This window comes from Ictidomys tridecemlineatus, chromosome 3, assembly GCF_052094955.1.
Source record: "Ictidomys tridecemlineatus isolate mIctTri1 chromosome 3, mIctTri1.hap1, whole genome shotgun sequence".
In the NCBI taxonomy this organism is placed as follows: domain Eukaryota; kingdom Metazoa; phylum Chordata; class Mammalia; order Rodentia; family Sciuridae; genus Ictidomys; species Ictidomys tridecemlineatus.
In genome coordinates this window covers 203,489,310-203,517,001 of record NC_135479.1, presented here as the reverse complement: position 1 = coordinate 203,517,001, position 27,692 = coordinate 203,489,310, and the positions used below count along the sequence as shown (strand labels likewise).

The following is a 27,692-nucleotide window of genomic DNA, read 5'->3' as shown; positions in this document are numbered from 1 at the left end:
AATAAGTTTAAGAGAGATGTGATAGAGCATAGTGACTGCAGTTCATCTATTTAGGAATTTTTACATTAATTAAAAATTGTAAATATTCTCCCTCCCTCCCCCCAAATATACATGATATCTCCATGAGGTACTGCATATGTTATGAGCTTGACTTAGCCATTCCACAATGTGTACATTTGTTAAAACAACGTATTTCAAGTGAAAAATATATAATATTTAATTTTCAATTAAAATAAAATATTTCTACTGAAGGAATGTAATATAATAAATGTGAGATTTCCAGTGAGTTTTATGAATTTTGAGGTAGATATTAAAAAATCAGTTAAATGTCCAAAACAAAATGCATCTGGGGAAAAAATCAGAAAAGGTACAGATGGTTTGGGGGAGCAGATGTGGATTTTAGAAATATCATTTATTTTTCATAAAACATATTAATGTTCTGTGAGCCCTCATTCTCAGAAGAAGTATGCTATCCTGTCCCCCTTCTCTGGAAGAGCAGAGTTCTGAGACCACACATAAAGCAATATCACATTTTTCTTTAATTATGTGCACAATAGACCAGGACCTGACTCCTATCTTGGAATCTAATGGGTGCCAGGGAGCACTCTGACAGCTCTGACAGTGGGAGTCAAGGAAAGGGAGGCTTTGTTGTCACCAGACAGTTACAGTGAAATTTGTAAGAGCAAAAAAATAATGTATAATTTACAAAAAAAAAAAAAAACCACTTAATAGAACCAACATGGACAGACTTTTACTGCAGGCAATAGTACTACTTGGCATTCGAGGTTGTACTCTGAAGTCAGGCTGCTAGTGATTCTGTAAATGCAAACTGATTTACATACTTCTGAGTAAGCTTTCCCCTTAGGGAACTAAATAGATACATAGTTAGTGATTTAAAAGTTTTTTTTTCTGTAATAATATTTTGATACAATCTGGAATTACTTTCAGAGTTGAATCTATATTTTTTTTTTAGTGAAGGTAATTTAATGTTTAAAAAATATTTAAAATGTAATATTGATAGACAAATGCTCATAGGGGCTTTATTTGTTGTGGTAAAAGCTGAAGCACCCTAAATATCTTTTAGATACTGGGTGGATACGCAAACTATGCTACAGATACTCAGTGGATTTCTACTCAACAATAAAAAGTAAAGAGCCATGGACATACACAATAAATTGCATGAATCTATGACATTATTTCAAATGAGAGGCTAGTTTCAAGGAATTATGATTCCAATCCTTTGGCATTCTCAGTAAGTCACACGATGGTGACAATAAACAGATTTGTGTGTGACAGGGATAATGATCAGGTAGAGGGTGTACATATTCTCCCCTGAGTGAGATGCCACAAGATGCTATATAAGCAATAGGTAGAATAAATTCAGTATTTTCACTAAATGTTCAAGTTGGATTGTAGGCTAGTGTGAGAAGGTGAAGTTTCTGGATACCTTGTTCATGTGTTGGGGATTCTGGCTTAACTTTGAAGGACTGTATTGCTGACTTCTCTTCCAAGGACATCATGATGATCTCACATACAGAATCAAAGAGAGTCCATAGAAAAGCTTCAAACCCCCCACCATCTGATGTTAAGGAACAGAAGATGAAGAGGAGGCTTAACCTATACAAAAATGCAGTGTGTGATCTGTACCCTGAGCACACTGATGGATACCCTTGAAGGTGAGGAGAAAGGAGGCAACCACCAGAATCTTACCCCCATACACTTTCCTCCTCTCTTCTAGGTAAATGAGGAAGCCTTAGTCGGCTAAGGCCAGGGCTTCAAAAGTACAGCTCAAGGACACTTTGATCCCCACATCCAGAGGAATAGAATAGTATGAAGTGAAAACATGGAGGCTTCAGTATTGAATTTTATAGTGATGTAAGAAAAATAAAACTCCCTACTCAAAATTCTATGTCTAATAAAGATATCCATTTACAATGAAGAAGGACTAAACATATTCTAAAAATCAAGCAAAAGTAAAATCACAATTAATTGAGGAAATCATTACTAGAAAACCTACTCAGCAAACATTGTTAAAAGAATTTCTTTAAGCAGAGGGAAAATATGATTAGAAACTTGACCTAATCAGATAATGTACACATTGAATAATTAAAAACGAGACATTATTTATAATTTATTTTCTGTAAAATACAACACTTCAAAGCAATAATAATGGCACTGAGTACTTATACCTCTGTAGAAATAAAAGGAAATATTTTTGTGACTCATAACAATAACATCATGAGAAAGGACATAGAATTGGTAATGCTGTTTTAGGGAAATGGGAATATGTAGTGTGTGCAGCAGTATTTACCATTTGGATATGAAATAAGATATCCAAACATGAATTACAGCAAACTCTAAGGGAACTATTAACATATTTGAAAAAGTCTAAACTACAAATCAATAGAGGAGACTAAAATGAGATAATAATAAACACTAAATTAAAACTCAAGCAAGCAGAATAAGAAGAAAGTAGTAGTAAAGAAAACAATTAAATCATTAGAAAACATCAAGTTAATTATTGTAATCAAAAAGCAGTTTAACTATGAATGGTCTAATTATTCTTATTTAGAATATAGAGATTGTCACATTAGTCAGAAAAACAAGGCTATCTATATAGTTTGCAAAGAGTCCAATTTAACACAAACAGGTAAGTTAAACATAAAAGGATGGAGAAAAAAAATAATGGATATCTCAAGCAAAAGAAAGCAATGCTGGACATATTAATTCTAGAAAAAAGCAGAAATCATATCAAGGAAGATATTGGGGGACAAAGAGGAAAGTTATATAATGATTAATGGCTTATTTATCCCCCACATCTACAATATACACTTACTTCATTTCTCTTCCTTACATATGTGTGCCAAACAACATAGTTTCACAGGGCATGAAGCAAAACTTGATCCATCTAATTAGGCACATGCACATTTAAGAGTTGGATCCCTTAACACTCCTGTGAGTAAATTCTATTATTGATTTATGATAAAAGGAAAATGATATGGATAATGAATGAGATTTAATAATACTTTTATCAAGATGGCATAATTAATGCTTAGGAATATGTTAGGTTATTTTATAGGAGAATTGCAGTCTGGCTGGGCACAATTCAGGAGCCACTTGTCAAAAGAAACAAACTTTATTTTTAGAACTACACACGCCAAACAAAACAGCTCCTCAGGAAAAACCCTCAGAGCCCAACTGCTACCACCAGCTTCCACAAGCCTCTCACTCAAACACAAGCCTCACCACCTCCCACAATCCTCCTGCTCTTGAGGCCAATTGGCTGGGTCGCATGGGTGGAGCCAAAGAAGTCCCCCAATGAGCAGCTCCATGATCTGAAAGGGCAGAGAAACAGCCCAATGAGCATCACCGCAGAGGAGCCAATCAGCTAGATGTTGCTGGAGCCGCTGTGAGCCAATCATCAGCCGGCAGCTGGAAGTTTGCTGGCAGCTGGAAGTTTGCTGGGGCCCCTTCGGCTGTGGCTCTCAACAGGGAAGAATGCAAAGAAAAGACATAAAATAGAGATGGGAGAACAATCAGATTCACTGATTGGATATGTATCAAAGCTCAAGGTACCCAAAACAACAACAAAACACACCAGAGCCAATAAAGCAACGAATAATTTCTGCAAAATCCTTCACTAAAATATCAAAACCGAAGCATATGAAAGAATGAAAGAATCAAACATCAAGTTGTGCTATAAATTAGAAACATATTTCCTAAATCTAAGTTTTTGCCAAATGTATAGTACATCTAATTAAAAAGACAAACTAACACATACGGAGGTAAAATAAATTTAAGATGACTTTATCTTATAAAATGATTACAGTGGCTTAAGCTAGATTTTGGAGAGAATTAGGGATTTATCTCAAGCTTGTATCACAGTGCATTTGTGAAAATGGCACCCACGTTCCATCTTTTCCTAATTAGCTAAAATTTGAAGTTAGCATAAGGCCAGTTGTCAAGTAGGGAAGGGAGCTTCTTCCCTGTGACTGTTTGCTAGGTGAGCCCCCATAGAGTCATGTGCCAACATGGCACAACACCAACAAACGTACAAAAGACACTGGATGTTAAATCTAAATCTGATAGGTTCCCTGACAACCTCAGAGTAACTCAGGAGTCTGTCCAAAATTCTTGACCCTCTAGGAAAAAAAAAAAGAATTAATTTAATATAAAAATCCATTCCTGTGAGTATCCATGACAGTTTCTCTGGTATCCAGGGCCTCAACCTAAATGGCTTTAAAAGGCTGTGTATGTCTGCAGGGTTCACTCTGGCTCTCCTGGTTATGGTAGATTTAGCCAGGGCTGTTACTGTCTCTTTCTATCAAAGATATTGATTCTCTGGGTTCCACTATAAAGTGTTTGACTCACTAAAGTCATTGGAAACTTCCTATTTCTCTAAATGATGAATTAAGATTTTTTTTATCTTGTCTTCAAAGCCAAGCATGTTGTTAACCTCATTAAATAAAAAGACCAGTAAAGTTGGACATCCTTACAGAAGATGGTTTGAAGAAAGCAGGGCAGAAAAAGACCCTTTCCTCCCAGTAGAATGTCTGAGAAATGGAGTTCCTTGCTGTACAGCTGCATTTGAGAATTGCTGATACTCTTTCATTCACTTGTGAAAGCTCTGTAACTTTTTCCTAATAAAGTGTCTTTGTTGGCATAACAAACATGGTTTCATTTGTGCTTATATTAGTTATATGTGTTTTCATACGTGTGTTTTTTTGAAAAAAACATAATTTTCTGATATATGTGTGTGTGAATAAACATGATTATTTTTATGAGTACTAGTTTTTAAAAAGTTATAGCCAAAAAAGTTTTTAAAATTAACATGCTCTACATGATTTTGCTTAAAATGATACTTCCTATCTGAGGAGCATCATTTCAAGAAAATATTTTCTTGTATCTTCTAAAATTGGGTCTTCTCATTCCTCAAATGTAAAGTTAAATGGACCATTTTCTTTGTGATAATTTGTGGTTATTAATAATCTGAAATGTCATAGAGAAAGGAGATTTTCTTTTCAATTGTGTTCTCCCTTGACTTTTTTATAACTCTTAGCAAAAAATATTTGCTGTGTTCTGTGAGCTTGAGTACCTCTGGTCTTCCTGGGTGCTGTTAGCAGAAGCACTAACCTGCCTAGGACCCCATCTCCCCAAAATGATACATACAGAATCTGAGATTTCTCATAATCTGTTACACATGCCTTGGTTGAACTTTTTCTTATGTTTGAACTTCTCAGACACTGAGTTAGTCCTCTTCTTATTTTAACCCTGGTATTTGCCCCTTGTGGTACCCTTTGTAGATTTCTGATGTGTGTCCTGGTCCTTGTCTTCTACTTTAACTGTTTTCCTTCTCTGCTTCCCAATTTTAGGGTCTTTTATTGCTATCCTTCTCTTTTTAAAAGTTCTTTTCTTTTTTTTTTTTTTTCAATCAATCACACACTATGTGCCGAATCAGATTCCTACTGTACATGATGCTTATTCTCACTTATATCTTTACCAGGGTAATAGTCGCTGTATGGTATCTAATAAGGTCCTTTTGAGTATACTTAAATTTATTGCCTTTCTGTATAGTAGTCTTTTGAAACTCTAGTCCTTGCTTAAATCCAACTTTTTGCACATTATACACATATACAACATATTGCACATATACAACAGATTTGGTTTGGAGAAGCACAGTCTTTTAGAATTGTCTTAGAATATATAATATTAATATATATACACTTATTTATTTATATATATATATTTGTATATACTTATATATACTTATATATACATACTTATTTATTTATTTTAATTTCAAATCTTACTTAGACATACCCAGAAATTCTTCCCAAATTCCTTATGAAATTCCGTATCTTGCTCTCACACAGTAATTACATCACACTTTATCTTTCTAAAAACTTCCAGAACAGTCTGCCTTACACCTCATTCAAATTGACTATTTTTAAATCTTACTGAAATATTAAGATCAAAATAAAATTACAAACAACCTACCAAACATTATTGTATTTGTTTCCTATTTCTGCTTTAAACCACTACAGATTTAGTGGCTTAAAGCAAAGCCAATTATTAGTCTGCAATTTCTGTAGGCAGAAATCCAGGTGTAGAATGTCTCGGGTGACTGTGTTTACAATTTTACAAAGCCAGAATCAATTTGCCACCAGGGTTTCATTTCTTTCTGAAGGTTCTCAGATGAATTTGCTCCTAAGCTCATACTAGTTCTTAGAGTTCAGTTCCCTGTAGTTGTGTGGAAGAGGGCCCCATTTCGTTAATGGACTTCAATCAGGGAGCATTTCAGTTGTTCCTTAGCTCTTGGTCCCCATGTCTCTCTCTAAAAAAACTCTCTTCAAACTTATAATATCTCCAAGCTTTCTTTCTGCTTTATCTCTTCTGAGTTTTTCTTGTGACCTATATGATTTGTGTTTCTCTCTATTTAGCATGTAAAATCTCATGTGGTTATGTTGATCTCACTGATAATCCAGGATAATCTCTCTACTCTAAGGCTAATTGATCAGTAATTAGGTCTGCAGAGTCACCTCAGAGCAAGACCTAGATTCTTCTTTGTGTGTGTGCCAGGGATGGAAACAGAACCTTGCACAAGCAAATCATGCTCTGTTACTAACACTGAGCTACATATCCAGCCCTTAAATTCAACTTTGAATAATCATGGGACAGAAAACTTGAAGACACAATTTTACAATTCAACCACAATCATTCATCAGTGAACATATTACAGTGCATGAGTAGTTCCCATCCCATTTGAAAGCTGTTCTTCAATTGTGCACCCTTTGTTATCACCTCTCCTCCAGTGGGATGTCTTGTTAACCAACTGTTCCTTTCCTTCAATGATTTTCTTTTATTTGCTAACACTCATCCCTCTTTAAGCATGTCAACATGTTTCCCACTGAAAATAATAATTGCTTTGATTTGCCTCTTTATACTCTGTCCCTCGTCTTTGCTCATCTGTATACTCTTGTTCCTCAAAAGAGTTGTTTTTGTTCATATCTCCTTCTTTCTTCTTTAGGAATCTCTTATCAAAATACCCCCATATAGCTTCTCCTCCATCTTTTATTTTAAATTGTTGGGATCAATTATACTTCACTAACATTTACGTAAAAATCTTACTCCTCTATCCTTATGGAGAAATGTTTTTATTACCCTAATCACTACACATCCCATATTTTCACCCTAACACAGAGATAAATCTATATCAGGCTCCTTTGCTGGAGTCTTCTCTTCTTTATTACCTTTATATGCTAGTTGTTCCTTGACTTGGCTCATGGATTCATATTTATCCACTGTCTCTTGTCATTCCACACAGTCTATGGTATGAATATCATTTGAATAATTATGTCTCTCTACTTTTTATCTCCTGTCCTAACCTTCTCCTTAAGGTTTCATATTGGGTCTACTAAATATCTTAAATAGATATCTCTTATGTCCAAGCCAGAATTCTTGATGGAAAGAGCCAACAACGGGATGAAATAGGAAGTTTCTGCTTACATCATTTTGCAGTAATAATAATTTCACGGCAATTTTCAGGAAAAAGTTTCTTCGTGAGATCACTGGGATTCAAATAAGAGATAGTGAAAGTTCCACTAGATCCCAAGATATTGGAGGGCTATTTTGAGAATATATACCTTGCCACAGTAACAGAAGTACTAACCATAGCCCTGGAGACAAAACTGGCAATGTCCTCCTCCCTCTGTGGACTCAGTTACAGTCCTGTTCAGCCTTGAACCTTCTACCAAAACCATCTGCCAATGAATCCAGGAGGAGTCATTCCCACATGAATCTTAGGTGACAGATCCACCAAGCACTGTCCCAACTGGGAATCCTGAAAAATCCCTGAATCTTGGATTCAACTCCTCCCATCTCTTATCTGAAAATCGTCCTACCAAGTAATCCTATCCACATAGGTAACCAAAGATTACCACCTTCAGAGTCCAAGGCAGGTTGGCCAAAATCATTCGCACAAAATCTATAAGATGTACCCATCTATGTACCCAGAGGGAGGCCTGCAGAATTTGGTCTGTGAACCCCAAAGCAGCCCTGTGACTCAGTTTCAGTGGCAGTCTGAGTTTAGAAATGCCTCACAGGGAAGCTGCCCAGTGACCCATTAGTGTATATCCCGGAAAATTCATCTGAAGAAGATTTCAAAATGATCATCTTAAAAAGTTCTATGGGAGAGCATGGGAGGATTAGGTTAATTTTAGATAGGAAAGAGGGGTGGGAGGGAAAGGAAGGGGGCAGGGGATTAGCAAGGCTGGTGGAATGTGATGGTCATCATTATACAAAGTACATGTATGAAGACTTGAATTGGGTATCAACATACCTTATATACAAACAGAGATATGAAAAATTGTGTTATATATGTATATTAAGAATTGTAATGCAAAAAAACATACATGTATAATTGTTGGAATAACTTTCAGTCACAGCTAGCAGCTACTAGCAGCTCAGAAGTGTCTGAAATATCCACCTTCCTTCAGGCCTGACAGGAGCGCCTGCAGGATGGAATGAAGCCACATCCTCAGAACTTGTGGTTAGCATTGCCAAACTGCTGGGCCAGGAAACTGAGAGTCAGGGGCTTCAGAGCATGAAACCCCTGACTCAGTAAGGGCTAAAGACCTTTCCAGATTGCTTTCTGCCACGACAGCCATATTTAGAGTTTCCTCACAGTGCGGTTATGTTAGGCGGAAGATGATTGGCTTATGGATATTGTCTTGCTTATGTATGATTGACAGGCACGCCCCACTCGAACCCTATAACGGTTGTGTGCATTCCAAAAATAAACTGAGCTACTGGACGACAACCTAAGGTGGATCTCCAGCTAGTTCTCTCACCAGCTCCCAGAGTCTGTGTGTTGATTCTTTTTCTCTACCCCCTGCGACAAGGTAGCCGAGTGACCATCAACCACGAATGGACTACGAACACATTCATATAATGGCATAAATTGACATGAACATACTTTCTATAAACAGAGATATGAAAAATTGTGCTCTATATGTATAATAAGGATTGTCATGCATTCCACTGTTGTCATGTATTTAAAAAAATAATAAAATCAATAAAAACACTCTATGAAAGGAGAAAACAGACAACTAAACAAAATTAGGAAAACAAGCATGTACAAAATTAGAAGTTTAAGAAAAACAAAAATCAATTAAAAAATTAATAAAAGTAAATCAACCCCATGAAAAATAAATAGAAAATATAAAAGAGCACCAAATAGTAATTCATGGAGCTAAAGAATAAAATGTTAGACTGAAAAATTCAATAGGAGATTCAAGAGCGCCTTCACCTTGCCAAAGAAAAAATTAATGAATTCAAAAAATGGTCCTTTGAAATGAATCAATTAGAGGAATAAAAATAAAAATAGAAATATTGAAAAGGAGTGTAGAAAGTATAAGATATCATCAAGATATCATTAAGAATATAAAGATACAAATTATGGGATTTCCTAATTAAAAGGGTAGAATAGCTTACTTAAGTTTGAGAGGGTTATGGAAATCCAGATTGATGAAGCTCAAAGGACTCTAAAGAAGATCAACCATAGAAGAACACTCTGAACTGTATTATAATCAAATTGTCAAACGTCAACTACAAAAAGAGAATCTTGGAAGCAGTAAGGGAAAAGACTAGTTACATATAGATAACTCCTTCACTGCCAATAAGTCTTCAACAAATATCGTAACAGAGTGGAGTGGGATGAGAGTCAAAATGCTAAAAGAAAATCTGGCCAACCAAAAATACTTTAATTGGCAAAGTTGTCCTTTAGAAATAAAGGAGAGATAAAGACATTCTAAACTAGCAAAAACTGAGAGTTCATTACTATAAGACATGCCTTACCAAAAATGCCGAAAGTAATTCTTCAAGTTAAAATGAAAGGATATTAATATTAAGATAAAAACATAAAAATACAGAAATCACTTGAAAAGACAAATATATAGTCAGATCCAGAATACTTTATTTCTGTTGTATTGGTGCATAGATCATTTTAAACTCTAGTATAAAAGTTAAAAGACAAAAGAATTAAAAGTAACTTTTAATTACTTAAATTAAATCCACAATATGGATACTCAATGTAAAAAGAAATAAAGTTTTATACGAGTAGCTATAAATGTGGAGGAGGGGGCATTAAAAAAATGAAAAAACAAAAATAAAAAATAACCCTGGACTTATATAGTAGGTGCATTATGAGCTTCTGTGAATCTACTGTGGTAGCTGGGCACCATCTCTGTCTCTGGTCCTGACTATGGATCGACTGCCATGGTGGGTAGGGATGTGACTTCCATGATTCCTCTTTCCATGACACAGAACTATTTATCCTCTCTGTACCTCTGATAAACTTGTTAGTATTTTATGTACCTCAGGTCTATCACTAGCTAAATGTATTTATTCTGTTGAATTTTTCAATGGTGACCATATTGTTTTCACTTTTGACTTATTTAATATCCACATCTTTATTTAGAGCCCAACTTTAAAAGGTGAAAACTCAACAAAGTAAAAAGAAAAAAAGAATCTCACCTAAAAATAATCATTTTGTAAGAAACACCAATATTAAGGGATTTTTTTTCTCATTGAAAGATTATTATTACAGAAGGTTGTCAACATGTGCCACCCATTTGCTTTGTAAGAATAGTCTTCTTCATATTTCCAATACACTTAGTTATTGCCATTGGGATTTTGCTTTTTGTTTATGCATTAAGATGGACATCTTTTGTAGGTTTGTAATATTGAAGCAATATAGCTCCGTGTTGAAAAATAATTTTCCCTCTGAGATTATTTTCCTAGGATAATTCTTCAGAAATTATTCTTATAATAATTTAGCAAAGATATTTTCTTCGAGCTCTTTCAGGACTATTAAGTGTGTCTCCCGTCCTTGACAGATATTGTAATTTTAAGTGTGGGGCTTGGCTAAGTGCTTTAAAACTTGGATTTACTCATTGATTTCAGACTTGACTCACATATCTTAGGTCACAATCATTTCTACCCCCCTATCTCTAATTAAACAGAGCTGTGAACTCTCTGGTACTAATTCATGGAGGAAGATACTATTACATAATTTTTTCTTTTAGTATCTTTGAAAGATTTTTTTATTCATTCATTACCTTATCAAGGATGCTGTCCTCATTATCATGCTGTATTTTTGGAGGTTCTTTTGGGAGTAATTGTTATTAAGTAAATTCATTGCCACTGTATACAATTAAAGAACATTCATATACATAAACACATATGCACAGTACACACACACACACACACACACACACACACTTCTTTTTTTTTAACTTCCAATTATTTAAAATTGATTTAAGCTACTTAAATCCTTAACTACTCAACCTTTCATTAAAAAGTACCATGGGCTGAGAGTTTAAAAGCTCAGTGTTGGCTTACCAGCATATGCAAGGCTCTGGGTATAATTGATAGCAGTATAAACAACAACAAAAAAGTATTATCAAAATCATAGAACTAGGAACACAGAAATGTGTAAACTGTTTTTTTCAAGGTTCAATATAGCAAGGGGACAGCGATAGTACAGTTGAAAAAACTTGAGGTTTGGAAATGTGTACTATGAGAAATAATAAATTAGCTGTAACAGAGTTTAAACCCAGGCCAAATTATAAAGCAGCTGAAAATTTATAGTTTATGTGAGAATTTTTATTAGGAAATCAGTAAAAAATAAATAAACTGGTAATCTTGGGCAGATTTCTCAGGAATGGATTATACATGTCCTTTTCTCTGTGGACAGGGAGCTTGGAACACAGGTCCACCTTCACCTCAGAACTGAGTTCTACCTCCTGTAAGTAACAACCATGGCAGGCAAGGCTATGAGTGGTCTTGATGGTTGGTTGGCCAGGATTTAGGTGGGATCTGGTAGATGTCTTGAACAGCAACTACTTTCCTTATAAAGAATCAATAGTTTTCTATGTTCGATTCAAAAGGCTATTGCACTCTTAATCTTCTAGTCTGTCATTATTGCAGACTATTTCTTTGTTCTTCCAATGTCATCAAAATCATGCACAGCGTTGGTCTCCTGAATGGCCACTGCTTTCCAGATAGCCCAGCATGGACACCATTGAAGCAGTCATATTGCAGATGGCATAGTCAGGAGCAGACTGAAAGAAGTGGCCTATTCACTGATTCAGAATTTCTTCAAACTAAATGAGAGTTCTCCCAACACTGCCACATAAAGGACACTGTGCTGACTCCTTATGCTATGGAAAAAAATACCTGTAGACATTCTGATAAAATTATTTTACTGGCACAGCAAACATGATTTGATTCATTCTTCTCAAAAGACTTTTCTAATTTAAGTTTTGTCAATATTTACATTGAACAGTATATTTTTGACTTGTGCATTTTATTAATGTTTACTTCTGAAGACTTAAATCAAACTTCTTTAAAAGATGTGGTCTTTTCTTCTTAGAGTGAAATACTTTATTGCACTTCAAATTCTTCAGAATTAATAAGCCCGAACTTTCTCAATAGTGGTAGACACTGACCCTTTGTTTAAATAAATTTGTATAGGTCTCTATTTTGTTGTTTAACTTAATTGTGTACCTTCAAAGACCTTCAAGCTATTTTGAAAGGAACTCTTCCGTGGTGCTGCATTCATTCCTTTGAAGTAATTCCTTTTTAAGCTGAAGAGAAGTAGAGTATGATGGGCTTGTTGCTCTGGGTTGCTTAATTGCAAAGGTCAAAAGAGAGATCAAGTCGTTCTTTTCAACATTATGTGAGAATTGCTGTTTTATGAGATTCAGAAACACTCAAGACTACAAGACATGTGATGGATACACCAGGATTTGAACTAAAGGCCTGTATATTTCCATCTAAGGGCCTCTTAACCAATATGCTCTAACACATCAAATTTTCTTAAAGGAAATACATGGTGGAACATAATATCTAGGCTAGAAAGTGAAGGAAATCTCAAGACTAGAAAAATTGGATGTGATGCAAGAAGAGGGCGGATTGCTCCTACGAATCCAGGTAGGTTACGGTAAGCACAGTCACAGGCTTTGAAGACATGACTGCAATTACCTGTATTCAAAGAGTTGACCTTAAGAATCACAGGTGAAGAAAACAAATGAATGAAATTAAGTATGAGCGTCATTCAAACTTCTCAAATCACTAAGCAAGGGTATAATTGGGCTGTTTTGCACATTCTTGTGAAGGAAATAAGAATGTGATGTAGTAACAGAAGAGACGTGTCAAACACATACCAAGGGAATATAAAAGTCCAGGTTATATGGTGACAACCATTCTCAGGAAACTCCTTCAACTTCAAAGCCTGTCTTCAGCCCTTGACCCAATGAGATACCATAACAGCAGCTTTTATAGTGGACTCAGATGTAGCCTTGGTGGCCTCAGTGGCCTGAGGTATGGCTCCACCTCCAGCTATGGCCTTAGGGGCTATGGTGGTTATAATTATGGCTACTTACCTCTCTCTTTCTATGGAAGATTTTAGTCCTCTGGATTTTTCTGAAAACACAATTTCAAAAAATTCATAACTTTTCTACTCTTTTTATTGTGCTGTTCTTTCTCTTCAGTGTCACTGTGATATATTTGAGAGTCTGTTGTAGGCCACCAAAGAAAACATCACCGTGTGAACTAATCCTCCCAAACTGTGTAGATTTGCTTTCCTGATCCAGATCTCATTGCTCAAGCTGGAGGTCCTCATTCCTGCTGTGTTATTGACAAGAAGATTTCTTCTTTATATCTTTGATGTTATTTCTCAATCTACTGCATAATGAACTTTATGGAAATCTGAAACATTATTACTCTTTCCATGGAAAATGTTGGTCTCCTTAATTCTACTGAAGAGATTGACTTTCACTGGCAAACTCAGAATTTTAGGATAGTTTAATGTTAAGTCCTTTTGTGCCCTCCAGTGTCATCACTCATAGCCTTGAGAGGTTGTCCTGGCCACTAAAGAACAAAACAACATGTTAAAAGCACATTTGTTTCAGTGCAGAACTAAGACTCTCTGATCCAGAATTTCATCACTCAACAGGGCATTATTATCACTGCTACAATAACAGAATGGCACTGAATTCCTTAACCCTTCTCTGGCATTTCTGAGATATTTTTAATAAATTTTATTCACGGACCTACCAAACTAGACTTCATTTCTTTTCTTCTATTAGACACATTTGAATTTATGTTGTTAAAAGTAAAACTTGTAAAGATATTTCCCAGGAAAATACGCACCTCTTACCAGTGTTTCCTTAGATATGAATGTCATGGAAGTTTAAATAACACACATTGTGGTTTTCATCAGGTTTAAACTTCCATTATTATATGACATTCATTGGAACAAATAGTTTGACTATTTCAAATTTCAAATATGTTTGACATCTCCTTTCATCTACATAATTTTTTGTTGGTGTGCTGAAGATAGCTCAAACTAGCTCTTAACGAGCTAATTTAGAGCATCTCTTTCCAATTTTGTGCTAAGTGATATCACATTTTTAGGTTGAAAGAGGCTGTGATGAGAGTATTTATACCATAGAAATCAGCAACTGCTCTATGTTACACTTTTTATTTTAAAGAAAAGATTTCTTTCTCCCTGTTGGCAATGTCTACTTAGAATTAGAAACAATATTGAGTCACTAAAAATCTTCAGTATATACAAAGAGGTGTGGAAAATGTAAGAGAATGAAGCAATATTACAAAAATTCATGCTCATATGAATATAAAAAAATTGAATTGATCTGGTTGGATATAGTCAGAATGGTAAAAAAGGGGGGGCATTTCTTGTGAATAGGAGAATAAAGAAATACATATAGAATAAAGAATAGAATACTTCTTACCCTCTCTGCTGAGGCTTGATGGATAGAATAAAACTCATTTTAAGAAGAACCATTTCAAAATGATTGGTTGGTCTTATCCTATGTGTGATGAGAAGGAAACGTGAAGATTCCGAGGCTCCATGAATTTTGAGAACATTATAAAGACCGGTGTGCAGCTTGTTCTGTGCCTAGTGAGAGAGACCCATGTGGGCAATGAGTTATTTGAAGTAGATTTACTACCTGCAGATCAACAGCAAGAAATACCAGAAGCCCAGGACCCATGGTGAGCTGGTTCTCCATGGCTCAGGAGCACTGTCGGGGCAAGGAGTCTTGACTGTGTGGCCCAGGGACAACTCAGCTGATGGACCCTGAGAAGCAGCCCACCTAGGCTACACACCTGGGGTCATGAGAGTCTCTAGGACAGCCTGCAAAGGAGGAGAAGAGTTCAAGGATTTTCCAACCAGTTCCCTTTCTCTTTAGTTGTATTCCCTGAACATCTACAGCTCTCCTTGAGAACTATGTTGAAAAAAAGAAACTATATTGATCTAAAGCCTCTGGAGAACTGGGTTGCAAGGGACAATAACAAGACTAGGAAAGGAGAAAAAGAAGATTATAAATGAAGAAAAACCAGATAATTTAGAAAACTTAGATTTATATTTTATATATATATTTATACTATTATATATATTTATATATATTATATATTTAATTTGAGACTTAAAATTAAAATTTTTAATACTATCATTCCTTACTATTTCAGTCAACTTATTTCACATCTACTCAGGGTGAACATCTAAGGAGATATTTAGAAAACATCCTCCAACTTGCCTCATGAGCAGCTAAAGAAATTATTTACACCTGTGGGTGATAGAATTTCCAAAACTAGATTTGAGACTGTATTTTGACACTGTGTTTCTGATTATGTAAAGCTGGCTTTTAATACCTTAGGTTCTGAAATACAGTTAGACTACAAACCTAAGTATATAATTATTTCCATTTTTTATCCTGTAAGTGATTTTGAATAGAGTATATGTCAGGTGCAGTGGAGTTTAGTATGTATATTGAACTATTTATGAAGGTCTTCAACATTTTAAATAAATTTAAAGAAAAATCATAGGTCATTACATTATTTACCAATGTAAAGACAGTAATGTTATAATGTTAAATATTATATTTTGATAGTAAAGACTATGCAACTAAATAATTTTTTCTTTTGCTGATTATATATATGCATATATATATTTGATTATATATGTGTTTGATTTTTCATAATGAAACTTAGGTCCAATATTTCCTGTCCATTCATTTTACAACAAACGTAGTTTGGGCTCTTTTTATCCATGTCATTAAACTGTTCTTACTCTCGATATTTCACACAGAATCCACCCTGAATATCAAAATGGAATTCTAAAATGTTGCTTTCATCAGATCCTTCCCTCCCTGGAAATAAAAAAAGGAGGTAATTAAGCACAAAATCCTCAGCTTAAAATCAATCAGGTCCTCCCTGACGGGTTTCCAAAGTCTTCATCATCTTCAATTACATTTTTATCGACTGCTGTACCAAGAGTGAGCTGCTCTGTGACGCGCCACCTGGTTTTGCCTCTGCTTCTGGCATCCTGGCATGTCCCCACCCCTTCCTAACTCCTGATCCTACCCAGTCCTACCTTATTTGAAAATCCATATAAACCACACTAATTTTGTACTGGCTGTGAAATAAATGTCTTTACCCCTTATTTCACTATTAATGCATAATGAATTATTTCTATATAATTGATCTTCAAGAAGAAGGTGTTTAAGAATCATCTAAAATTTCATCCTGCTCCTTTTCAAATAAAAAATTTGAAGTATTCTGTATGGAATGCCTACTATTTTATCTATAACATAACATTTTAAAGGATTTTATAACAGTTTCCCAAACACACAACATATACACACTCTTGCTTTTTCAAGGTGTTATGCTAAGCCTCTGCCATCTGATGTCAGACTGTACCTTCCATCTGTTGGTATTCAAACTGGAGGATATGTGTGCTGGATATGGAGATCCTTTCTCAAATTACTCTTCCAAGAAGGAGTCATTGCCTAGGAGCATGACAAGATGCTAGTGCTGCCAGGGTCTAGGTCAGGACTGGAGCCAAGACACACTCTCTAGGACAGCCACCAGCCAATGGCTGGATGCAGTAGCTTTGCTCAACATGGGCCTTCTTTAAAGGCAATCTTTGCTCAGGAGTTCCTACTGGCTTGGAGAGATTCTGTAAGGTCAGTGTTAGGGTCTCATGGATCCCCTGCTCCAGCAGTAACTTCATCTCAAATGTCTGAGTCTTGGAGAATCAACATGTTACATTGGAATCATAAATAAATAAAAAGTAAAACACAAAGGAATTTGACCACCAGGTGTCAGTGTGAAATGGGCAAGGAATTTAGAATACAATCCCCCTTACCTGAGGATTCCCTTTCTGTAGTTGCTATTACCCAGGACCAACTGTGGTCTAAAAATGTTAATATTTTACTCTTTCAAGAGAGAAAGAGAAATCATATTTATGTAACTTTAAAGATGTTGATATGATTGTTCTATTTTATTAAGAGTTATAGTTAATCTCTCACCATGTTTAATCTATAAATTAAACTTTATCTTAAGTATGTATATATGAGTAGGGTTTGGTACTATCTGGTTCCTGGCATCCACTGGAAGTCCTCGAACCTATCTCTACTAGATATCTCTACTAGATAAAGGTGAGCAACTGTAGTCGGCCACTAGAGTTGTGGATAACATGGGTAAAAATCACGTAAAGACAAGATATATTTTTCCCCAAGAGAAAATATCTGTGATAAAGATATCAACTTCCAGTTTTAAGAAATATGAGACATCATGTTTAAACAGAAAGGATGTCCCTGCAAGGGAATCATAGGAAGAAAACTGTGCTCTCTTGTGCTAGAGCAGATCTATTCCCTTATAGAATTTGGTATTTAGAAGTATTTACAAAATTCTTATAGAGTTTTAGTATTTACATAGGTGGATATGAGGTCACAGCACAGAATATCCAAAAAGGAGAGTGATTGTGAATTGCCCATGTTTTTCTGAATAAATGTTCTCTGTCATCTAATTGATTATAAACACTTCTGTTTCTTAATGACTTAATCATTTAATTTTAAACAAAAGGAAGAGGTTAAATTATTTAGGGAATAGTAAAAGCTACAAACTATCGTGACAATTTTAAAAAAAACTTCAGAAAACAAAAGAAATATACCTAGTGGAAGAAAATTAGAAAGATTCAATTTTAATGTAAAAGTAAATTTTAAAAATCAGCTCTGACACTAAAAACATTATCAAAATAAATTTTGGGTAAAGAATATTAAACCAAATTCAAAGGAAAAATGTTTCCACTTATCCTTGGAACTACACCTAAGACAGGTATGTCTTATTAGTATTGTTTTTCATCATGGAGAGATATTTAAAGAGAATGTCCCTCCTTTGTTGTGGTTTGCCACAGCTGCACTGAAAAAGTATAAAAGTCCAGGACACAGGGTGACCTCCATTCTCAGGAAGCTCACTTTCAACTTGAGACCCAGTCCTCAGCCTCTGACACAATGAGCTACTACTATGGCAACTACTATGGTGGCCTGGGCTATGGCCTTGGTGGCTTCAGTGGCCTGGGCTATGGCTATGATTCCCACTATGGCCTTGGGGGCTCTGGTGGTTATGGCTATGGCTACTTCCGTCCCTCTTTCTATAGAGGATACTATTCATCTGGATTTTACTGAAAAAGTTGGGCATTACTGCTGAACTCAGAATGTTTCTCAAATTTTAATCCTATAGTCCTCTCTCTCTCTCTATTTTTAAGATCATATCACCATGCATTGATGCCATTGCAACCATGGGAATCCATGTCTCGGTTAAAGGATTCAACTGTTCGATTTGCACTTCATTAACTCTTATTAGTTGTGATGGGTTGGCTCTCTGCCTTTCCCTTCTGTAACATTTCTGGAGTTTTCTTCTAATAAATTTTCATTTTGAATACATAATATCTGGTGTCATTCTTCATACTTTTAAGTACAATGGATTTTAAGGAATTTTTTAATTAAAATTACTTGTGCCATGGAATTTTTACTTGGTAATAGTATAGCTTAGAAATGAACATCAATAAAAATACAAGCAAGTAACTAACTGCGTCAGATCAATTTTGCTATGTTGACACTTTTTTTTCATACTGTAATGCTATTCCACATAACTAAATAAATTCAGACTTAATAGTACTTAGAATAATAACATTCTTTATAATATTTAAATTCTCAGCAGCATCTTTTATTTTCAATACAGTCATGAATTATTAAAAATTTTAATGCTATGTAAGGAAAATCATCTTTCTTATAGATGTTTCTTTCTGAACTGAGCATGTTCAATAGGGAATTCATCTGAACCTCTTGGCTTTGGGGGCCTCCTTGGAAGTCAAAGGTGTAGAAGTCTGTTGCTCTATTCTATTTGCCCTAACACAATCTCTGACCCTACAAAATAAGAATAATATAGTTTGAATAGTGTTATCTCAAAATTTGAGTACTTCTGAAAACATAAGAACGGGACTTTATTTGGAAGTATATATTTTGCAGATCAAATTAGTTAAAATGAGGTCATACTGGAGAAATGTGTGCTCTTAATCAAATGTGATTAATGCACAATGGCCTCCCCCTTTTCTGTGATGAATATTTTGATGGATACCCCAAATTATGGATAGTACCGAACTCTGAATATACTGTTTTTTTTCCCTATACATGCATACCTATGATAAAAGGCAATTTATAACAATAAGATATCAACAATAGTAACTAATATTAAAATAGAATATTTATAACTATATACTCTAATAAAAGTTACTGTATCTCAAAATAGCCTACTGTACTGTACTGTACTGTATTTTCAGACCCCAGTTGACTAATAACATTAGTCATATTCCATGTGACTACACAGGAGAGATTAGAGTGAGATGTTGACTAGTCAAGGAAATCTTGGCTTCTGGTACAAACAGAGGCTAAAAGACAGACATGAACAGATTCTCCTGTATGATCTTTGAAAAGAACATTGTCGTTTTCTTGACATCCTGATTCCAGAAGTCTAGCATTCAGAATTATTGTTTGAAGGCAAAATTTTTGCTGTATATGTTTATACTGGGAATTGACCCTAGAGTTACTCTACCCCAGGCCTTTTTAATTTTTTTTTTAATTTTGAGACAGGGTCTAAGTTGCCAAGACTGGTCTTGAATGTGCGATCTTCCTTCCTTAGCCTCCAAAATTGCTGGGATTATAGGCATGTGCTTCAGTGTCTGGCAATATTTTGTGGTTTTAAGCTTACCACTTTGTGGTACTTGTTGCAGCAGCCGTAAGTATCAGATAGTCTGAGATTTCTCTATCTTGCCCAACATTTCTGGTTATTTCAGGACTGGAGCATATGCTATGTAAGTTTTGAGATAAGATCTTTTTAAATTTTCTTTTTATTTAAAAACTTAGCAGTTGATTATGAATTAATGTTTTTCTGTATCTTCTTCTACTTCCAATTGAGCACTGGTATTTGTTTCTCATTCTTACTATATTGGAATCTGTTCCAGAGGAAAAAATCATTGACTCTTGCCTATGCTGAGTCTTCCCTGTTCAGTCCTATCTGAATGATTTCCATTGTCTCTCAACAAAATGCATGAATTTCAAGTGGTATTACAGGTCCCAAGTGATTTGCAAAGGTGCATGTTCAACAATGAGTTCATCCACTGAGAGATAAATGTTGTCATGGAACATTCCTTTGATGATATAAAAGTAGAAAATCTTAGAAAGGGACACATTGACTCCAACCAAACAGCCTCTTCAATCAGTTCTATAATGAGTTTTTATTTTGCACCCAAAATATCCAGCAAAAATTTTTAACTTAGGGAGTACATATTTTCACTCATGAAGATTTTTTAAAAGATTGCTTTATGAGTCCCATAGTGTACCTTTTAAGATGAAATTAAAGGAAAACTGGAGATTGCTAGAAAATAAAACATAGGTGGATAGTGTTTGTATAGAGGAAGCATGATTTTCCCTGTGTCATAAATTTGAGGATGAGTATACTATGGCTGTTCATAGTTTATTTTTTATTTTTGCTTATACAAAAATTGACATACATTAGTCAATAAAAATTACTACAACTAATTGGTCTGTTGTGTGCAATAAAAAGTACTATTGGGAATAAAAAATAGAAAAATTGATCAAATAGACATGAATTCAAACAATTGTACAAGTTACCACCAGGAAAAAAATAAAAACAAAACAAACAAACAAAAACTTCACATTTGAACTGTATATGGAAAGTCATATAAATAAAGAATAATTTTTTTGTCATGACAATAAAGAATAAAATGAAAGGCTCATGGAATTATCGAGATGTTAGAGGAATAATATTTGATTAGCAAGAATACAGTTCAAGAGGAACTATGTATAATAAAAATATTTTTTCCATATTATCTTAATTTTATTGCTAAAAGGGAATAGCACAGAATAAAAAAAAACATAGATATAAAAATAATAGTTCATATCCAGGTATAGTATGGCTTTAATAAGGTTGGCACAGAATATGTTATAGCAAATCATATTCTTTCCTCGAATTTGGTAGGTTGAGTAGAAATAAGTAGACATATTTTAAGAAATTAAGTGAAAAGACCAAATAAGAAATAAGAAAGAGGTAAGAAAAAAATTCAATAAGAGCTTGAAGTTTTCAGATTCCATTGCTTTATAGAAAGTGTTACTGATACTAAAAAGAGGGGTAGAAACATCCATGTAACATAAATACATTTCATTGTGAACAACAGGTTTTATACCAGTGGCAAAACAAAGTTGGGTGGTAGAATAGATGTGGTCTGTATTCAGAGAATAATGGAGTATATTACCTCTAGAAAATTCATTAAAAATAGAAATACCGGTTAAAAGTATTCTTTTAAAAAATTATATTGGGAAATTTAAAATATATAATAAAATACTTCTAACTTTCTCACTAAAATTATGACACAAAATTCCTCAAAAATATTATTTTTCAAACTCAATAAAGATATTTAATAATATGGATACAAACTTAAAATTAGTGTATATCCTTTACTTATCTTTTAGTATAATTTGTATTATACATGGGAAATTATTTTGGCAAACTCCCACATACACAATTTGTCTTTAGCCCATGCAGATTTAGATAAACACATTCACATGAAAATACATCTGTAAAAGCTCAGGTTATTGGTCCCTACTCAGGGGTAGTTTCTAAGTCGTGCAATATCTACACTTGTCTCCTTTTAAACAGATATTTAGTGTTATTGTGTTTTAATTTGTATTTTTCTAATGACCAATTATGCTGGTCATATTTTACTATGCCTATTTCCTATCCATCTATAATTTTCTTTGATTAAATGAATGGTAGAACTTCTGTTCATTTGAGCAGCATAAACATGTGTTTGTCTTAATTATTTTACACATGTATGTCCAAATGTGACAATAAATTTATTAAAATGTCTATTCTTTCTCTATGAAATTGCCATCCTACTCTTACTGTAATCTATTGACCATATTTATTTAAATCTATTTCAAATACTGTCTGTGCTGATAATTAGTATATATAAATATATACTGTTTATTATATATATATATAGTAATTACTAATATTACTTTTTACTCTTTATAAAAATCCATAAATTTAATTCTATTTTTTCTGTTATTAAAATAGCCACTTTAGATTTATTTTGACTACAATATACATGTTATACCTTTCTAGATCTTATTTTTTACTGACATATGCTTTTAAATTTAAGGTGAATTTCTTAAAGACAACATATATTTTTAACTTACCTCTTAAAATCTAAAGTGATGATGTCTCTCCTATTTAGCATTTAGTTCACATTTTATGTTATTGATACACTTGGGTTAAAATCTGTCTCAGTGAGCTCCTTTCTCTTTGTTCCATCTGTTCTTGTTCACACACGTCTTCTACTAATACATTTTCTGTCTTCAGCTAGTTTTGAATTTTTAGAAAATTCTCTTTTATCTTATTAAACTCTCATTTATGCATTTTAAAAAGTTAGTCATTCTCTTACCATACTGTCTGCATGTTATAAAATATAACTTCCATTCCTGCCTCCCATCATTTTTGCTATTGCTGTCAAATATTTTGTTTTCACATAAAGTGCACATAATCATTACATTAAAATATTTTTGCATTAAGAAGTCAGTTTGATTCAGAAAACATTAAAAAAATGAATATTATTTTTCCACCAACTATTTTATTTTCAACATTCAATCTCTTTGCATAAATGCAAGACTTTTTGATCTGTGATAAGTTGCAGGAGATGACATCCTTCATTATGTTTATGCTTCTGTGTCAGGATGTAGACAAGTTGAAAGGAAGACCCTGAAGGAGATCTTAGCCTACCTGTTATCCCACGTCACAGCAGAGAAGGCAGAGCACACCTCCACCTTGCAAATCTCATGCAAAATGCCATGATGGCCCAGAACTATGTAGGGAAGTGTAAACTTGGAAAAGTGGTAACACCTTGGAGATGTTGCATATCCCCTCGGGGAGCTTTTTCCTAAAAGGCAATTTGGGGAATACTGAGGAATTTTGCCTCTTCAAATGATGGTGGTTGACACACTGTCATACAGAGTATGGAAGGAGAAAAGATGAATAGTATTTATCCACTATTTTTTTCTGAATATATTCTCCATGTGAATTGAAATTAGTTTTACTCATTCACAAAGATGGACTAATTTGTATGCCTTTCTATGTAATGCTAGAGTCAAATGAAATATATATTTTAAAACAGATAACTGTATATGGAAATATATGCAGCATCACTTGGAAGTGACAGAAGTCTAGGAGATGTGAGGAAAGGTCTCCCCACTGCAGTGTAGATTTGCATTACCACATTGAGTGTAGAAATAGTTGCAAATACTACATATAAGTAAAGGAAGATAATCATGGAACCCAGAAACCGATCTTACGAAATTATGATTTCATAAATTCAGAGAAGTATATCTTCATGGGTCTTTGACACTAAAAAAAAAGAGAAAGGTTTGCCTTAAAGCACTGTTTTTCACTGAAGATGTATTTTTTAAAGAGAAATCACTCATGTGTAGTAGTTTTCCTCACCTTTAATTGAGAAGCATTTAAGTCCAGGTGCAGAGGGTGACTCCTTTCTCAGGAAAGTCACCTTCAACACAAACCCAGCCCTCAGCCCTGATGCAATGAGCAACTAATGAGGAAACTTCCTGTAGCCTTGGCTCTGGCCATGTGGCTTTGGTGGCCCGAGTTATGGCTGTGGTTCCAGTGATGGCCTTGGGAGCCTTGACTACTTTCCACCTTCTTTCTATGGAAGATGTTGGCCATCTGGGTTTTACTAAAAGTATTACAAAATGCAGAAGTATTCAAAAATGCCTTATTATTTCCATCAGATGATACTTCTTATTTCTTTACTATGCTCTTTGACATATATGTTTTCTCTCACCATTGAAAAAGACATCCAAGACAAATTTCTAGATCTGCAAAGATCTCTTTCCTTACTCAAATTTTTATCAGGCAAGCAGGATAACCTCATTCCTGCTCCATTGTTGACATGTACTTCTTTCTTTCTCCTTTTTAGGATATGTGTAGTATATCCCATAATAAACTTCATTTATAAAAATCTAAAACTCTGCCTTGTTTATTTTTGTGCATCTTAACGACCATTCATTTATAATATTGACGTATGTGTATCATATTTCATGAAATATTATTCTCTGTTCCCTGGGTTATTATCTCATTCTTTTTTTAAAAAAATCATACAATTTTAGCAAACTCCTTTATTTCACATGGTACTCCCTTTTTTTCTTATCACATTGAACTAAATATATTTAGACACTGGTAGCTTCTAATTTAACATTTCCCCGAGAGTTTACATAACTTTGAATATCGTGTGAAGTGATGCTTATGGTCTGGAGCCTTTCCTTGGGTAGTCATTATTTCATGAACTTAACAAGAAGCAGATGCCCACAGCTCACTGCTCAGCCTCCAGGTTGGCCTTCTACCATTGTATCCCTAAAATCAAGGCAAAGGTGCAGGTTTGACTTTATTTCTCATCTGCTGCGTCTATAAAGGAGGTAGAGAACACGAGCATTTTTATGTCGGATTACATCTTGATTGTTTTACCTTTCCCATTTGTTCCACTGAACTTCTGGTCTTTATCCCAATCTTCATTCTTATCTGCATAAATGGAAGTTGACTGAAATAAGTGGTTCTACTTCTTTTTTCCAACTCAGATGGAGTTATAGTATTCCTCATGTAGAATATTTTATGCATGTTTTGCCTTTGTAGTATTAACTCAGACACAAGGCTTGTTTTTGCCTTCCAACTCATGTTTCGGCTTCTTTAGATCTGGAATTTTATATGATACACACTGTAATATAATTCTCAGTGTATTACGTAGACCTTGATGGTTTTTACATGAGGTTTTACATGAGGTCCACAGTACATGTAACACTGTGTTCAACAACTGATATATGTGTGTGTGTGAATACATATACATGTGTATACATATGAGTTTATATATATCATTATATCAATGCATATTTTGTATATTGCTATATCAATATAGATATATCAACATATTGATTAATGTCAATGGAAATATTATGGATGGTTTATTGACCACAATGGTGACATTAGAGATAATCTGAGAGTTGATTGTCACTGACTTCATCCAGAGTCAGCACATTTTATCCCTTCTTGTGGCACATATTTACTAGCCTGTAAAATAAATATAAGGATATTTATCTACTTGATAAGGCAATATATGATACAACAATTCAAGTAGGATTTTTTTTTCAAAATGTCCTTATCCTTTAGAAATCATCTCCTAGAGATTATCTTTATAGACAAACAGTACCTATAGAGGTAGTGGCATGTTATTAAATGTTGCCTAGAAATAATACAGTAGGGAACAAATGGGTGGAGATCTATACAAAACACAATTTCTTATCTTTTGAAATCTTTTGCAATAAGTGATGGGGATTTCTTATACTGTCCTTTCATTTTTACATATTTAAAATGTTTAATAATTAGAAGTTTAGAACATACTCAGTGTTGTATTTTGCAGAAATTAAATCACACTGAAAAAAAAAGATCATACTAAAAGTACAATCAAAATGATAACTGCATATACATCGCCCTGGGAGGGAAAAAATGTTACCCCAGAACAACAGACTAGATCGTAAAATGTACTTTGGGATTACTAAAATAAAAATAACTCATGAACTTAAATGAAGATTGAAATTATTTTTACCTCACATCGTGGTGAATTTGGAAGGGGAGAATGGTAGAGAAATACATTAGGTTTATGCAAAGGGACCGGAACCAGATGAAATGCTACTGCTGCCCCAGTCCTGCATCTTGCTGTGAGACTCAGAGCTCAGAGTCTGGGCCCAGCCTTGGAGATGAGAAAGAAAGGACGGATATTTAAAGAAATGAATTTCAAAGATATCAAGCTGACCAATGTGGATGTGACAAGTGATGAAAAAGAATGTTAGGTGAGCCTATGTTTTCAAGAATCTTGAATTAACCTGCTACTGTTATTATCAAAAGATAAAAGCAGAGATACCTTTAAATTGAAATTAATGGAATTTTGATCTCAGACTGTTCACATTTGCTGTCAACTGCATTTATCATGGAGGGTTTATAAGATCAAGATTCTTAAGTAATTTTGTTCTGCATTCAGTATTTGTTAGATTTCCCTGGAAACACATCAAAGAATGGCCTTTGCTTCGTTGTTGAGAATATTTTCATTTTGGAATCAAAGTGACATTCCAAAATAACTTTAGCAAAAGTATATTAATTTTTTTCATTTTTCTTTTTTTCATTGATTTTTGTTGGCTTTGATTCCTGATTCTCTGAAAAACTAATTTTCCTAAATCCTACATTTACCTCTTTTCTAATACTCAGCTTACCCAAGTGATTGTCAACTGAATATGTGTTCTAAGCAATGAATGTTGCCAGACATTTTTAAACTTATGCATATTGAATAATAAAAAAAGAAATCTTAGGAACTGATTGTTGGATTCGTTTTTTATGTAAAGCTAAGCTACATTGATTTCAAATACTACCTTCAAATAGGAACAAAAACAGATAAAATAATGCTGATGTTTTCCATTATTCCACAAAATATATATACATTCACTGTATCTCATATTCATTACTCTGTTACTATTTAATTCTAGTCTTTATTTATGATAATACTATTTCAAAAGCTTCCTCATGTGGTCTCATTGCCTTTGAGAATTTTCTTTATAATCTATATTTCCAAGAAAATGAGTTTTCCTAAAAATCGTTTAACTTTATCAATGTTCTGATAAAAACCTAGAATAAAATTCAAGACCCAAATCATAGAATTTGGCTGAATGAAGACATATTTTATTTTTTTCCCATTGGACACTGATGGACACTCTTTATGTCTTTTCTATTTAATTTCTATCCATGCTTTCAGATTGATGTCATCTCTAGACGTAGGGAACAGTTGAACCCCTACCAAAATGTCTAGCTACTCTACCCTTCCCTTAAAATCAGTTTATCCACCACTCATTTTGATCTTTTATAAAGTGCCAAATAATGTTTAAAGAAAAACACTTACATGCATGTGTACATACTCAAAAACACATACATCAGATGGACACTCATATTTTAGAACAGTGGAAGCAGGTACTTCCCTAGTTCATGGAGTAGTTGCTTGTGTAGTTGCCACTAATCATATCCTAGTCCAACTGGTTGTCAAAATACTTTTCCATAAGAAAAAAAAATACAATTAAGCTCAAGAAATTCAATTAAACTTTGTTGTATTATTTAAATATCAATTTTTAACAATCGTTTTTCTT

General features: G+C 34.1%; 1 protein-coding gene across 1 annotated transcript; it reads left to right on the top strand.

The window, feature by feature from the left end:
- Positions 1-18,380: 18,380 nt before the first annotated feature.
- Positions 18,381-18,554, top strand: LOC110597970 (keratin-associated protein 19-9b). Its single transcript, XM_021725354.3, has one exon. It carries the CDS (start codon positions 18,381-18,383, stop codon positions 18,552-18,554), a length of 174 nt encoding a protein of 57 aa, XP_021581029.2.
- The last annotated feature ends 9,138 nt before the right edge of the window (positions 18,555-27,692 follow it).

What these genes read in the sequence shown, in the direction of transcription:
- LOC110597970 (XM_021725354.3), top strand. Translation starts at nt 18,381, where the DNA reads ATGAGCTACTACTATGGCAACTACTATGGTGGCCTGGGCTATGGCCTT.